We start from the raw sequence: 17234 nt of genomic DNA on the forward strand, positions 1-17234 counted from the left end.
CTGGGCTGCATCAGGAAAAGCGTGGCCAGCAGGTCGAGGGAGGTGATTCTGCCCCTCTACTCAGCTCTGGTGAGACCTCACCTGGAGTACTGCGTCCAGCTCTGGAGCCCTCAGCACAAGAAGGACATGGAACTGTTGGAACGGGTCCAGAGGAGGGCTACAAAAATGATCCGAGGGCTGGAGCACCTCTCCTATGAGGACAGGCTGAGAGAGTTGGGCTTGTTCAGTCTGGAGAAAAGGAGGCTACGGGGAGACCTGATTGCGGCCTTCCAGTACCTAAAGGGGGCCTATAGGAAAGATGGGGAACGTCTTTTTAGTAGGGCCAGCTGTGTTAGGACAAGGGGAAATGGTTTTAAACTAGAACAGGGTAGGTTCAGGCTAGAGGTAAGGAAGAAATTTTTTACAATGAGGGTGGTAAAACACTGGAACAGGTTGCCCAGAGAGGTAGTGGAGGCCCCATCCCTGGAAACATTCAAGGCCAGGTTGGATGGGGCTCTGAGCAATCTGATCTAGTTAGCAGTGTCCCTGCTCACTGCAGGGGGGTTGGACTAGATGACCACTAGTGGTCCCTTCCAACCCTAAACATTCTATGATTCTATGATTCTATTCTATGATCTGCAGAGCATTTTCTGTACCTATAGAACCACAATTCTAATCTTCTAAGTTCCCTCCCCATAAGCAAATCTAAGCCCCTGATAGTTTCATTGTTGGTCCTTAGAGCCCTTTTAATTTTTGTCTTTATTTTGACAAGGTAAACGAAACCAGTTGTACTTAATCTGAAAGTACACTAGCCATTTATGTAACACAAATACACAAAAGCTGTAATAGGTCATGCTGAAAGTCCACCTTGCTCAGTGTCCTCTAACAGTGACCAAAAAGCTTCCCAGATGCCTCCAGCAAATAGAGGGTGCTGTTGAGGTTCCCTGCCTGCAGTTCTCTTTCAGCTTCTGCCTCCATGTTTTTCATCCTGATGCATTCCCCCCCCTCTTTTTTTTTTTTCTTCCATTTTCCCTCAACAGTCACTCAATCTCTCCCCAATATATTTTCCTTCATTCCACCCCATTTAGCCCCCACAAATTTCTTTTCTTCTAGTTAACTTAAAGCCCAAAAATGTGACTCAAATTTTTACAAGTTTAATTTTGGATCCTTGATACATTGATGTTTTCAGATCTTCAAACATCTAGGGGAACAATTTCTAACTTTTCACAAAGATCTAAAAACAGCCTAGGCACTGCAATAAGTAAAAGATGCAGACTGTTTATACATAAATATAAGCACTGAACATCTGATTTTACAAACATATGTTGTGAGCATTGGAAAGCCAGACACGATTTATCTACACCCAAAAATCAAGACATTTCACTAAACGGCAAGAAGAATGGATATAGAGCGATACTAAGCAGATCCTGGGGGCCTGCTCAGGCAAGCCAGACATATCAAAAGGACTACTAGGCACAAAGGTGTTCTTTCAGACTAGATCAGAGCTCAGTCCCCCTGTTTGTGGGTACTCATGAAACAGATATGCCGTTAAGAAAGACTGTTCTTTGAGATGTTTCTGACGTATATTCAGAGTGTGACTACATCTACACTGTAATCTGGGATTATTTTTAATGTTAGTAGTATCCAGGATGGCATGCCTTCTACTGTTAAGGATCATTTGGCTATTTAAGCAGGTGTGTATTTTTCTTTCAACCGAAGATACCCAAATTCTATATGCACTACAAAGGGAAAATCTGCTAGGATATGTTGTGAAAGTATATACAGCCAGTAACTCTCCAAAAAGAGCAGTCACAGGTTAGTAACTAGGTTTTCCTCTTTTGAGTGCCTGCCATGAGGGAGAAGGAAGAGCTCTTGTCACACAACCAATGAGGGTGTCACAGCACACCCTCCCTTCAGCTATTTATATACATTGATAAGACCTCTTCCGAGTCTTCTCTTCTTCAGGCTAAATAGTCCCAGCTCTCTCTGCCTTTCCTCGCATGAAGGACTCCTTCATCTGAGTAGCTGGACTCCAGCTGCTCCATATCTCTATTGCACTAGGGAGTCCAGAACTGAACCCAGCACTCCAGGTGTGGTGGAGATTTTTAAGATGAGAATGAACAAGATGGTAGATAATCTCATCTAGACTCCCTTTTCCACACAAGATTGGACCAGGTGATCTTCTGATGTCCTTTCCCACCTGAGCTATTCTATGAACTTGGTGTCCACCAGGACCTCCAGGTCTTTTTCCATAGTACTGCCTCCCAGCTGGATGACCCCCAGTACATACTGGTGCCTGGGGTTGTACCTCCCTAGGTGCAGGACTTTGCACTTGCCTTTGTTAAACTGCACAAGGTTCCTGTCAACTCACTTCTCCAGCCTGCTGAGGTCCCTCTGGATGGTTGCACAACCCTCTGGCATATCAGCCAATAGGTTGCTTATATACTGACCGCCAATTACTGTTTTTCTAAATTATTCAGAACTGTGGTCTCATGAACTGCTCATCAGGTCTCCTGGCAGGAGCACTGGCAAGCATGGTGCAAAGATACCTAAGGCTCTAGACCAAGTTTATCAGGGCACAGCCAGACTCAGGAGCTTCGTCTCAAAAAGAAGGATGGCAGCTCCAGGGAAAGTTAAGAGGAACTAATGGTGATCCTGGGAATCGGGGCAAGAAGAATGATGCAGCAGACCCTGAGTCAGCAGCAAAGGACAAGGTTGTGTAAGAACCCCAAGACAGAGAAGGGGAATCACATGTGGAGCTGGAGAAAGTGAGAGAGACTGCAACTGATTTTCTCAGACAAGGTTCAGCTACACAATGCTTAGGAGCCACTGCTTTAGAACATAAGTCCTCCGCTATTGTGATTCTTCCACCGCAAGTGTTTAGTGATCAGGAAACAAGAGTTCTAACTCTAAACAATTGTTACTAATTTTAGTAACAAGACATTGTTCTGTAGACTTTGAAAGGAAGTGTAAACAACATCCGAGTGTTTTTGCCAAAGCAGCTAATAGGAATTGGTTTCAGCTTTTGGCAAAATGAGAAAAAAAATATAGTGTTTCACTTTATCATTCACTCATAGAAATTAATTTTTCCATATGCCAATTAACATTTACATTTTTCATTAATCCATTTATTCCTATTTAATTACACCATCCAGACCTTTTATGTTGCCAAAAGGACATCAGAATTAGTTTTCTGTATTGCCTTTCATTGGTTGAATATAGGGAATATGTTTTTGCGGGTTTGTTTTGTTTTAAATCAGGGGATTTCTTCCTGACCCATAACTTAGCACTTGAAAGGCACTCTATCTTTTTAGACAAAGAATTGACCTTCACCGAGCCGCTTAGGAGAACATGTCCCTGTTTTGCTCAACTACCACTGAATGTTCCCTTCTATGATGTCATCTCAGGCACAAACAAGATAGATACAAACACAGTGTAGAAACAAATAATAGGTGTGCCTCAAAAAAAAGAATTAGTACAATAGCTCAATTTTTAAAGACTATTTTCCTTTTAGAAAACATAACGAAGACACAGTAAATTACTTGCAGACAGCTAAAAGAAATATAAATTAAAGTATTAAACCAATTACACAAACCTCTAGTCAGTCCTGCTTCTCAGCTACAAAGATTTTCAAAAGCATGCAAATAATTGAAAAATTGATAATACAGATGTCCTGAAATTATTTCAGGAATTGTAAAGGATTATATCGTATGTAGCACCACCAGAAAAGACAAAAACAAAGGGAGTGGAAACTATAACTGAGACTGTAACTGATACCACTGATATGAGAAAGGATAAATAGTAGAAAGGCAATGTAATTTGCAAAAATATGTTGACAAATAGGCCAACTACACTCTAAGTCATCCTGAAGATGAGCAAATAACAATTACTCTATAAACACAATCATGGGCATAGTCCATTACTTATGACAGCTCCAGTGATAAAAAGAACATACAGCTGTTGATGAAGAACTTCATGCACACGTTAAATAGTATGGCCTAAAAGAATAACCGAGGTTGATGGAAAACCTATATCCTTACCCTTTTTATTCTTCAGTCTCTGCATTTTCTGCCTAATACAGAAAATAGAATCATCACAAAATCACAGAATCCTTTAGGTTGGAAAAGACCTTTAAGATCATCAAGTCCAACCGTTAACCTTACCCTGCCATCCCACCACTAAACCATGTCCCTAAGCACCTGTCTACCCGTCTTTTAAATACCTCCAGGGATGGGGACTCAACCACTTCCCTGGGCAGCCCGTTCCAATGCTTGACAACCCTTTCAGTGAAAAAATGTTTCCTAATGTCCAACCTAAACCTGCCCTGGCGCAACTTGAGGCCATTTCCCCTCATCCTATCGCCCATTACCAGGGAGAAGAGACCGACCCCCACCTCACCACAACCTCCTTTCAGGTAGTTGTAGAGGGCAACTACAGATATTAACAATATCTATTTGTGGCAGGGTATCTTTAAGCAAGCAGACAACTGATAGCCTAGTTCTAACCATAAAGAACACCTAAAATACTAGCCTAAATACAGCTGCATCTGAAAACCACAGCATCTTCATAACTTGAATCTTGCATAAGCATCCTCATTCTAAACAATCAGTCTAAATCCCTTGTTACTACAGTCCTACCTAGCACCCTTTCACATTCTGGAATTAGCATTCAATTGATAATAAAGACTCTCAAGACCTAAATCTCCCAGCTTTGGAGACCAATGACCTTATGCTCAAACGAATGACTATCGTGGAAAGACTCCCTTTGATGTAGGCAGTAGAAATGACCCTAAACTACACTCTCTCTTTCACAAGTGAAGAGACCAGAGTACCAGAGATAACAGCTACCTGTTGCTTCTTTCTTCAGAAGTCTATAAAAAGTTTGGGGGCAGGGGGAGGGAGTAGTTCTTCATTCCCAATTTTCTCTCACTATCCCCTAACCCTATACAAAACTCAGCACCTTCTTGGAAGTGCAGGTGTCATACTGTCTTTGGAAAACACTGTAGAAAGTTCTACCTGTGAAAGCTTTCCAGCACTTGGTTGTTTCCTTCTTAAATATTTTCTTTCTTAAAAATTGTTTTTTAGTCTCAATAGCTAATGGAACTGAGGCAGAAATAGAGTAGTTAGGAGTAGATTAGCTTCCTGTTTCCATGTCTTTATGAGAACTCCAGAAGTTGTGAATATACATAATGAGAAAAGACAAATCCTGAAAGAAGTCGGAGAATCTGCAGCAGTATCAGCTAAACCTTACAATAAGCTTATATTCACACCATGTCATTCATTTCAAAAATTCATCCAGAGCAAAACAGAATGGGTGTTCCCTTCAGGAAAGAAATCTCTCTTCTCTGTAGGAATCCTTTTCTTTGAGGAGAAAAGGAATTAATATTTTGGGCACAGATGTGAAGCTAGTTTAAGCAATCAGACAGAAGTGATTTCCAGTATTCACTTGTCCCCTACTTTTATAATTTTCTATTGAAGCATTCCAAAACTCTAAAAAGTACAAGAGAAACTAGTCTTATAGAAGCAGTTGATGAATACCTCTTATGCATTCTGTCAAATTGGCATTTAATAAGGACAGCAATGATGACAGAAAACAGGGCACAGTATATCTTCTTCACAGCACCTTCTACTCTTTCTGTAGCTATTTATAGAAATCAGTTATTAAAAAAAGTGTAGAGCAGACCACTTGGGAATCAACTGTTTGTCACCAAGCTTTTCCTCACTGAAGGCACCTATGTTTTTACGGAGACCTGGAATGACATCTAAGCTTCCAGAATATTGAGAAATTGAAGGAGGAGAAAAAAAAAAATAAATCATCTTTTCTCACCAGGGAAACTGTTGCTCCTCATCAGCAAATCTGCCATCACTGTTGACACTTCTGTTGAAATATATGAATGCAGAAAACATTTTAGAAATTTCATTTCTAGCAATCACAATAGATGGCAAGGCACAATGGCTGGATGAAGATGTAAACAAAACTTAGCTTCCTTATGATTGTCAGAAATTGCTCCTTGCTTTCCTGAGGCAACATGTCAATAAATTCAATCTGCTTCAATTAATATACCTATTCTATTCTAACTAGATGGTTCTGTTTGAAAAACAGAACTGCAAACAAAATGACAAATAACTCTTCCCCTCCAAAGGTCCTTTTCTCTTTTTTTCCTCCAGTATCTTTATATAGCAATAGCTATTTCATTAGTGCTGTTCATTCTTTTCATCAGTCCTTGGGACAACAAAAGAATTTGAGATGGAAAGTGAGCAAGTCTTTCTGGAATAAAATACTTCCCTTCTGTTCTCTTTGAAATAAATGTAATAGCATTAATGGCAGGAATCTGCCATGCTATTTTGGCATGCTCTATATTTGCATCATTAACAGAAACACAGCTTTATTAGCAAAGTTATTTTCGTATATATATAGGAACTGTGGGGAAAGGGGAGTAAAGAGTCTCATGCGCCTTCTCCTGCATGAACTATACTATTTCTATAATCTACTTGCTTAATTCCTACAAGGGTTTAAAATCACTGGGATACAGAATTGAGGCTAACACAACTGCTTCACATGGAAGATGACAGGACTCCAGATAATAAAAGTTTTCACATCCCTTTAAGACTGCATCCTATTGTTCCTGAATACAATGTACTTTAAATAGAAAATATCTTTTAACTTCATACAAGATGTCTCAAGTATTTGTGACATAGAAGCTGATGCAATCTAATCATAGCAATCATCTAGTACCTGTAAACATGTTCTATTGAGAAAGAATTCCAAAACTCTGTTATTCAATGACCCCTCTATGGTACTGGAACCTTTTATATACAACTCCTATCAAGACCAAACTCAAACAGCTATATTGAATGATAGGTTTGTGATACCTTTCAGCTGCCTTGTCAGATGAAGAATGACATCTCTGAACTCAGAAAAGGATATAGATCAAGGTCTGCCTGATTTGTGTAGTGTCATATGCGAATACTGCAACAATGTGTTTATTGGCATAAGTCTTAGCAATGAGTTAGAATATATGAGAGCAGCTGAGATTACCTAGAGCCATTTCATCATATGATAGCATGAACTGCTTGGGCTGATACAGATGAGGGATCTTTGTCCTTTACTAAATGGAAAGCATTCTACATTATTTTTGTGCATATTGCAGCATTGCAGGTATGTCTGATAGTCTAAGCCACGTGAGCACCTAAGTGTTGTTAGTGATCCTTCATGCAAGGGTGTAAAGCAGCACAGGCAGCATCTCTTAGGCAGCACTGGCAAAAAACACCTCTGTCTCAAGCACACAGGAAGCATGCACAACCCCCAGGAGAATGTAAAGATGCACCATTGAAAAATACAGATCTTGCATTCAACACAGAAGGAGGGAGGAATATTATGCCACTATTTTAGAGAAAACTAGTCAGAACAAGATTGGAAAACATTTTTCTGTATTATCTTAAGGCCAGTAATTTGAGATCTCATTTAAGTGATGGGGGAGATTCAACTACCTCTAGTATTATTCTCTCTAGTTCAAGCATGGATATGACAAGCTAGCTGTATTAACATTCCATCTTTCATGGTTAGAATCACTAGTATCTTAGCTATCATGTTAAGAGTCAGAAAAATAACAGGTCAAAGAAATTAAGCCAGTGGAGTTCATGCAAAATGAACCTTGACACCCTATTCTTCAAATATGCATAATGATATTTGAAGAATATCAAATTGAAAATACATAATTTTCCCCTTTTAATTTTTTTTCTAAAACTTCTCTAACACTAAGAAACCAAAGTGAAAATGTCCTATAAGAATTCATGTTGCCACAAGCAATCTTTTTTGGTAATAGGCTTTTTTTGCCTGTTCCTAAGAATATTTCAATAGAGAAGCCAGTCATTCTCAAAAATTATCAAGGTAATCAAGGTAAATCATGACATTCTGTGGTTCAGACTATCAGAAAACTCAATGATTATGGTACACAATGCCATATGAATGGATGATTGCAAAAAGCACCAGTAACAAAAACCCAAAATGAAAAACTTGCGGAGCTCTCAACTTTATAAAGGATAAGCATATAATTTTGAACAGATAGCAAGGATGTATGAGTTAACTTTTCAATCATACTTGCAAGTTTTAAAATTATGACTCAGAAGGAAAGTCATTCTTTCCAGTTAGTAAAGGTATCAACTGACCTTTTCTTAACTAGAGACACTTTGACACCATTAGCTAACTACCCATTTCAACAACACTAAAGTACTTCACACCACAGCTTTACTAAATAAAAGTCACTGATTTCACCGGGAGAAAATAATTTTGCACTGAAGCATTCTCCTTGGTGTTTTACTTTCAGTCACTCATAATTTTTCATTGCTGGGCTTATTTTCTCATTTTCCCCTCCCTCCATACTCATGAAACTTTTTCTTTGCTCCCACAAGTCTGCAGTCTTTCAGATTTTTTTTTTAAGTGTTTTTTTTGAAGTCTTTATAGATGTGTTTTGAAAATAAGGTGTAATTCATTCTTTGTTGTAGATATTGTCATATCTGTCAGTATTATCAGCACAAAACGGTTGTTCATCCAACTACTAGCGCAGCCACTGATACACCTACTGAACACAGTGACATGGACTATTCCTCCCTATGCAAGAATTCAGATCTCTTATGAGGACAGGCTGAGAAAGTTGGGGATGTTCAGCCTGGAGAAGACAAGGCTGCAGGGAGACCTTACTGTGGCCTTTCAGTACTTAAAGGGAGCCTATAGTAAAAACGGGAAAAATCTTTTTAGTAGGGACAGATGTGACAGGACAAGGGGTAATGGTTTTAAACTGAAGCAGGGTAGATTTAGACTGGATATAAGGAAGACATTTTTCACAATGAGGGTGGTGAAACACTGGAACAGGTTGCCCAGAGAGGCAGTGGAGGCCCCATCCCTGGAAACATTCAAGGCCAGGTTGGACGGGGCTCTGAGCAACCTGATCTAGTTAGCGGTGTCCCTGCTCACTGCAGGGGGGTTGGACTAGATGACCTCTAGGGGTCCCTTCCAACCCAAAACGTTCTACAATTCTATCTGAATCAAAAAGAAAAAAAAAATTACATAATTGTGAATTACAGAATGCATGTAATAATCTAGGATCAGTAAAAACAGACTGCATACACATAAGTCTTATTAACCTCTTGCAGCTGTTTGGTCATCGAAAAAAATGAACTAAAAAAAATTCAAAGCTACAAAAAAATTCTGCCTCTATTGGCCACGAGTTTAAGCCTGGTTGTTGAGCATAAACACGTATTTCCCCAACACCAGAACTGAAAACACAGCTCTACTCATCTGTGGACCTAAGGGAAGAATGTGCAGCAACTTAAAACAAGAGGTCTGAACTGTAAAAACAAGACCATTGTATCTAAACTTGAGTATTCTATACGTAATTATTAGAAGACTTAGTTTTGAAATGTTAGTGATCAAACAAAATTAAAAATAAAGTTATTACATATCAAGCAACTTCCTATCAACAATTTTTGGACAAATCAGACTTTTGAGTGTAAAGACTTCCTAAGAACAGGAGTGTAAAGGTTTTTGTTCCTAATAAACTAAAACATAGTTTTGTTCTAACGCATAAATAGTGCCATCTTCAAATGCCACGAATTTTAAACATTTTGATACTTGCCCAACTGAATACCTGGGGAGAGGTTTGTGTGGAAGGTGCACGTTACCATACTCAAGCAATACCGACCTTTCTCCTCTCAGTTGAAATAAAAATTTTCCTGCTGTCCCTTTTAGGAAGTCTTCCTTCTCCAATCTGCTGATGTGCTCATTACAAATTAATTGTCTACTTTCATAATTAAATGGTGTGCATGGCCTTTGCTCTGCTAGGCAGTTATCATTACTTCTGCAAAGATTACTCATCATAGCTGGTTCTTCAGAATCTAGCTTCTCTTCATCTGAAATAGCCAAAGAGAACATAATTTTGTAAAAATGTTCTTACACAATAAATACACGTCAGAGCTCAAAATTAATTACTGTTTGCCACGTTACATTATCAAAATTTGCTTGTATCAATTTAAAAGGTGAGAATGCTTAAGAATATCTAGAGCAAGGTAGTCTTCTATGAATACCACTTCTTAAAGTCTCTCAGTTTTGTGTTTTAACACTTTAATCTTTCATAGTTTTTTTTAATTTCCCATTTAGAGATAGGTGGTTTGAATCTTGTGAAAGAAGTGATTATATTTCAGGATCTGAATATTATGAAGGAACCCAAGCAAAAGGTAGCTGTTAATCTTGTACCTTGGTAAGCACACATGATAAGAACCTGCACAAAAACTTGTGAACATTTGCATGATCCCCAAAGGGAAGAAGAGGCAAACTCAGCCTATAACTACATTAGGTTCTCAACTTCTCCAATTAGTAACATCAACTGATTAAGGCTAATGGATTAAACTACATGTAGGGGTAAATGGTGTACATATAAATTTATAGAATACGTACATAATTATGAAGTCAAGCTTAGTATTTGTTGTATAAGACTTATTTTGCAATGAGGTCAAAAGTGAGATATTCAGTTTATCATGTAAAGTAACAAACCCAGGCAATGTAAGAATTGTCATTATCACAATCAGTCTTCATTAAGGACAGAGTTCCAGCATGTTTCATTATGAGCCAATGTGCAGGAAACCAAGATGTCAAGTCATTTCCCATCTGCAAGAAAATTACTTTTAAATCCTACGTTTAGCAACCTTTATTAAGTCTCCACTGATGAAACTCTTAACAACAAATATGATGTAGTTGGAGGCCTGTCAAGACATATCATTCCTTTTTACTCCTCCTTTTATGCTCAATAATCCATCAGGGAATCTCCTTAGAAGATGCCATCTCATTATCTCTTTAAACATTTCAGCATTTAATGTTAATTTTACCCATTGAAGAAAACTTTCAGTAAAAATTCCATTACTTAGAAACCTATAGGAAAAAAAAGGCACCTGAGTAGCTTTCAACTCACCTTCAGAAGTGGAAGCCAGTATCATTTTTGGAAATCACATTTTCAAAACTGTCTTAAAGCCATCTAAATATTTTTAAAACTTACTCTGAAAGGACATGCAGGTCCTTTAATACAATATAATAATTCATGTAATTAATGACATTAAAACCCATCATGCAGTTACTTTTCTAGGAAATAACATGTATCAAAACATTCTTACTCTGATCAGGAGAAACCATTTTAGCAGAAAGAAAATTTCCCTGAGTTCTTCTAAATAAGTGTGCCCGAGCACTGCTGACTTTTCTACCCTCTGCAGCATCGGCAGGAGGCTTTGGAAGAGAAATGGAAGAATCTTCATCTTTTGCAAAAGTGACTAGTATTGGTTTCTGCAGCAAAGGTAAAGAAGACTTTTTAATAAAAGCACAGATAAATTTCATTTTCATATAAGCAAAAATTAAAAAAAAAGAGGAAACCAAATGATTTCTACAAAGGGTTCAGTTCAGAATAGATAAAAGTTACATAGGCTTGCTCATTAAGAAATTTTCATTTTCATATCCAGAATCTAATGACACCATTCCACTCAAAAAGCCACATATCTATACCATTATCACCACAGAAAGCCATTTAAAAGCAAACATTCAGGGGTGCAGAAAACAAACAAAAACTGAGCAACTGAAACTCAGAATTATTTATTTCCCTCGTATATATTCATGTAACATCATCTGCAGTATGCTTATTTGTAAAAAAAAAAAACAAAACGCCGTGTCAAAGACTTGCACTAACAATTCTAGAGGCACATCTATTCCTTATGATTTGTTTTTGAGCACTAAAGTAGTATTTCCAAAACACTTCAAATTTGTTCATATCATATGGACCGCTTCCTATCACACTGAGATAAATCATGCAGATCCAGAAATGTGCAAGTTCTAGTTTTATTTACGTCAGTATCTTGCATCTTAGATGATGTGACCAACCCCCTGAACCTCTGGTAAAAAGCACTTGTGCCCTACGTAAATGCATTGCTCTCTAGGATCAAGGTTCTCTCCAATTTCCTTACAATAAAGAATTCATTAGAAAGTCTCCAGTTTGATCCCTTAGAGCTCTCCTCCGTATTAGCTGAAGATAGCCAAGAGGTGAGGCCCACTCCCCAGAACCACAGTGCCTAATACAAGCTCTCTCTACTGGTAAAGGAAAAAGGCAGTTTTTGCATTGGTCTTAACAGTAGTTTTCTCTATTTGTTTTCCACCCTCACACACAAAATAAATGAAAATTTAACACACACCAGTATCTAAATCTAAGTATGGTCAGAATTTTTTAGTTTGATTCATATAAATACATTACTCCAGGTATGGCCTTACCAGTGCTGAGCAGAGGGGAAGGATCACTTCCCTCAACCTGCTAGCAACACACCTCCTAATGCAGCCCAGGATCCTATTAGCCACATTCTTAGCGGCAAGGGCACATTGCTGGTTCATGTTGATGCTCACGACCTTTTTCTATTTTAGTAATCTTACACAAGGAAGCTGACTCAAGTATCTGTCTTCTGATTCTTGTTAATGTCACTTAGAATTACAATGCAATATAACAATATTTAAATAGTTTAAATTATTTTCAGGTTTATTTTGGGGAAAAAATTACAAAACTGACCTTATACATCTCAGACTAACATTACAACTGGCTTCCATTTCTCCCCAACCTATGTAAACCACATTTTTCCCTATCACTACTGATACACATATTTTTATGTCAGTATTGCATAGTTATTTCCAGAGTACTCACATGATCCAGTGGGCTAAGACGAACACCGGACACTGGTCTTGATTCAGCCAAATCAAAACTGGATGCATGAAGACTAGCATAAAGAAATTAAATATAATATGAATAAAGCAGACCCAGTGTTTTGTGTTTGGTTTGGTTTTGATTTTTAATTGCATACTTCCTCCCTTTGCCAATGAATACAGGGGAAAGGAGGAATAAATTAAGAGTGACATGGCACTTTTACACCATCACTCTTCTTCCATGAATGCTATTTAACTTTGACATCTGGGAATTCATCAGCATCAAACTGTGTCATGGCAGGTGATCCCTTATTTCATACACATCTATAACAATTCTCTATTATAAGCCTAAATTCGTGCACAAACCCAACTGTTGTTAGTGCTCAAGCTATCTGACACAAGGTGCAGAACCATGCAGGGCAGAAAACCCAGGTTTGTGCAGGCATGAGCATGCTCCTCCCCATACACAGAAGAAGCACAGACAGAACAAGCATGGGTGTCAGCCATGTGACCTCATTACCCGGTCACCACCAAACAGCTGAGTCACTCTCAGGCTCCTGCCTTCTGTAAGGGCACAACACTATGCAGTAAGGAATATCAGATACATTGAGTGCCTCAAGTCATGCTGCCATGAAACAGCACGGACACTGACTTACTTGTACGGCCACTCAAATGTGTTTCAGCATCCTTTCTGGCATGCCTGACACCTAACATTACAAATGCAGCTCGTATCTCCTCCCTACAGTCATTACAGAATGGGCGTATAAGGAGAGCTAAAAAATGACTGGGAAAGTGGATGTAAGAAGCCCAATATACATTTTTTTTTTTTCTTTTTTGTCAAAAGAGACAGATCTATTGAGCTCTGTGAGTTGTGCTACATAACAAAACTCCACACAAATAATTTTGAAGTAGTACAAATTTTGTTTAAAAATGAGCATTTCAAATATCAAGACCTACAATTTTATATTTAAAAAGATCTGAGAAAGCTCTGAAAAAAGATCTAGCATACAGTTTACGTGGAAACAAGCAAGCTTTCACAGTTTCTAGGGAAAGGTCGAAGACTACCTCAATTAAAAGCATACATTGTTTTAAGAAAAAGGTGAGTTACAGAGCATTTTCCTATACTATTCTCCATATACAAAACTAGTGTAATGACTGCCTCTGGTAGCTCTAATCCACAGGAACTTCCTGGACATGTAGATTAACACCAACAGTAAGGATCATTAGAAGAAGGCAAAGGATGTGATTAGGAATACAGATTAACATAGGGGGGAAAAAAAAAAAATCACCGGAAACATAATTACAGAATCAAATCTCTTGCTGCTAAAGGATATTTGAAAAAAATCTTAAAGCCACAGTACCTAAAAACTGAAGGGGGTCTATTCTGAGGAGCTCGTGAGGATCCAGATCCAAAAAGTTTCCTCTGATCCTCTGTAGGTGTAAACGGTCTTCGAGTTCTTAGTGTTCGTAGAACATTCCTGGCTTCATTTATAATCTCAGAACTTGTCTTCTGCTTTGGCACTGAAAGCCTGTAGAATGGTTCTGTCTTTTCTGTATTTTTATTCTTTGAAGCTTGCATTCCTCTGCAAAGTAGTGCACAAGAAAAACACTGTACAATATAATGGGAGGCACAGAATTTAATGCTAGTTTTAAATTACAAACTATTAATTCATCAATGTTTACACTACCACAACATAGTTAAAAAGGATATTGAAACAAAGTCCTAGACAGTGGTGAAGTAGTGGAAAATAAGGCTCATTGATACTGCATTTCCATCACAATTTCTCTGTTTCATAGGAAAATACTGAAGGAGAGCAGAAAGCATCTGACGTAGAGGACCTTTAGTTTTTTAAAGGGAACTAAAATACACCATACTCAGTACCACAGTGCTTCCTGGGCCATATGTGGTACTCTCCAATACTACAGAAAATCTGTTTCTTAACACCTGATTACTTATAAAACACCATAACCGAAACAGGAATTCAATAACACGCTGTAAAGAGACACTTTCTTTCCAGTGAACTTAGGAAACACCCAATATAAGTTATCGACCTTACCAAGGGCAGTTTCCCAATGAGCCAAAGAGGTATTATAATCAGTAACTGACACAGTTATCAATAATTGATAAGCAGAGACAAGGAAGAACTAGCAATCCATTTTTTTCTCCAAGAGAAATGCCTCCTCAACCCACTCCCAAGCACATGCAAAGATAACATTAGCATAAGATAAATTGTCAACCCAAACTTTGAAACAGTATTCTGTCCTGCTGCATCTTCTAGCAAATGCAGTGGGCAGTGAAAGACTTGCTTCATTATCTCTTGAGCCCCCCGAAATCAATCACTCTCCTGGTGCAGTTCTCTGTAGATACCGTCCTTGTCATTTTACAGCAAACTCATCATGAGCCTTAAACCATTCAAAATTCCTCTTCTGGTTTTCAAACTTACCTAAAAAGAAAAATACGTTTCTGCACTGTCTTTGACTCAGACCATCTGCTAACTTCTGTTCTCTCACACAGTTTAAGACAATGAACTGACAGTAGCTCAGATACCACCATCTTGGTTATTTCTAAACTATGGAGCAAAAATCTTATTTCCCTAGTTTCTTAGTTCACTTCTTCCTGTTCTGCATTTTTACGTTTCCAACTGACTCTTCCATTCTTTCTTTCAGAGCCTGTACATTCTGGCACAGTTTCTTGAATTAATACACAAGCCAGCCCCTTCAGCTGAACGACACAAGATAAAATTGGATGCTCAGGAGCAGCACAACCACCGCTTTCACCAAAAGATGCAACATTACAAAACAGAGGAACAGATCCGGAGACTGTCAGTGGCTTTAATCCTTCTGATTACCATTAATACGTTACTTTTCTTCACTGTGACTGAATTTGACGCTCTGTGCTCCTTACTCTTCCCTCTATTACAACATGATTCAAAAGTGTTAAGTAAGGAATTCCACTGCAGAAGTCTGTTTGGAGCAATTCTGCAGCCATTTGTCACTGAATAGGGAAGGTAAATTATCACTCCCTATTCTCCCAGCTACTGGGAGTCAAGATTTTGACCTTTAAGCAGAAGGTCTTCTGTGTAGGCCCTATGTCTGATGCAGATATTATCCAGCATACATGGAAAGAATAGCTGTGAATAATTACTTAAACAAAATCAATCAACAGTATTCTACAAATGAGAAATTTTAATTCATTCACATTTCTTCTTTTCTGGTCTATGTATTTCTATCCACCTTGTTAAATTTTAAAATAAATCTTCTCATGTAATCTAATATCTTACATTTAATATCTGAAAGACAGAGTTTTCTTTAGTTCTTAAAAACCTCTGTGCTCTACTATTGAAATGTGTATTTTATGGGATTTATGTATACATTCTTCATAGCTAAACTAAGAAGCAACATGAAGTATCTTAGTTACACATAAGAAATAATTCTAATAATTACTGCTTCTTTCTGAAAATCCAGCAGCATTCCCATTTTGCTCCCCAATCCCGGCAGAGGACAGATAAAGGGAACATCACAGTGTCAATGGGAACCAGGATAACTGGTACACACAGATCTTGTCCCTCGCTGCTGTCACCATTTCCCAGGTAGCCTTTAACTGGCACTGATGATGATGTCCTTTCTGACTTTCTACTAGAAGGTAGAAGAGTATTACACCAGTGTCTGAAAAGCCATACTTGGGCTCTTCTTTTTTCCACAGTTGTTTACTCCAGCGGCCTGGTCTTCTGTATAGGAAGAACTGAAAGCAGTAGATAGTGGCACAGGGTCAGAGAACACCAGCTCAACAGAGCACGGGTCAGAGAACCCCAGATTAGTCCTAGCAATCCCCAGAAGCAAGATAGCTGCACCCTTGTAGCACTTTTCTTGGGTCAATCAGCACATGAGAGAAGCATGGCTGACTACATCAGACGTGGCACCATGCTGACTCTGCCATCCTATTTCCCACCTCAAACCCAGTGTCACTTAATTGCTGGCATACAGAGCGGATATACTTGCCATCACGAAGTACACTAAAGACATACCCTGTACTCAAGCCATCAACACTCTGCTCACCAGCATCTGAATCCAGGTTCTGTCTGCCCACGCAAATCTCTAGAATAGTTGGCACCCAAATACAGGTTTAGTAAGAGTGAACTAATAATGGATATTATTAGATATAATTTTAAACATCGGCAGTTTATCAATCCCAACTGACACGCTTTCAGCTTGGTGAAATTTTGAGGCGGAGAAATCACTATTAAAATGAAATGAGAACAAAGTTACAAGAAATCAAGCCTGTAACCCTCAACAGGGCGAGTTTGTGGCACGGCTGCCAGATACCACGTCCAAGAGGAACTCCCCAGAAAAGCAGCACCTGTGGAGTAAAGGCCGACCCGGGCTTTGCGGAGTAACCAACCCGAACCTGGCAAAACAAGACTCCTCGCCGGCCACAGCGAGCAGCAAGCCGCCGGGAAACCCACCGGAGGTTCTCCCTCTCCAGCCGCGTTTGCAAAGCCTCCCGCCCGACTGACCGCACGCCCCAGCCGGGGCCT

The 17234-nt window shown here is 38.8% G+C and overlaps 1 protein-coding gene across 5 annotated transcripts in view; it reads right to left on the minus strand.

Moving 5' to 3' along the window:
* ARMC2 (armadillo repeat containing 2) overlaps positions 1 to 14349 on the minus strand; it is a 66487-nt gene extending 52138 nt beyond the window's left edge. For 4 of the 5 annotated variants that reach the window (XR_004842760.1, XR_004842761.1, XM_035900314.1 and 1 more), the window contains exons 1-5: positions 14061 to 14349; positions 12701 to 12773; positions 11142 to 11307; positions 9680 to 9887; positions 5806 to 5856 (exon numbers count right to left, since the gene is read on the minus strand). Coding sequence is in view for 3 of the 5 variants with exons in the window: in XM_035900314.1 (XP_035756207.1) it covers positions 5806 to 5856; positions 9680 to 9887; positions 11142 to 11307; positions 12701 to 12773; positions 14061 to 14278 (716 nt within the window). In the remaining 2 variants the exon portion in view is untranslated. The remainder of the gene's footprint in view (positions 1 to 5805; positions 5857 to 9679; positions 9888 to 11141; positions 11308 to 12700; positions 12774 to 14060) is intronic. The other variant, XM_035900313.1, reaches the window with a different exon arrangement.
* Positions 14350 to 17234: the final 2885 nt, after the last annotated feature.

Source organism: Egretta garzetta, unplaced genomic scaffold, assembly GCF_000687185.1.
Source record: "Egretta garzetta isolate BGI_Z169 unplaced genomic scaffold, ASM68718v1 scaffold138, whole genome shotgun sequence".
NCBI lineage: Eukaryota > Metazoa > Chordata > Aves > Pelecaniformes > Ardeidae > Egretta > Egretta garzetta.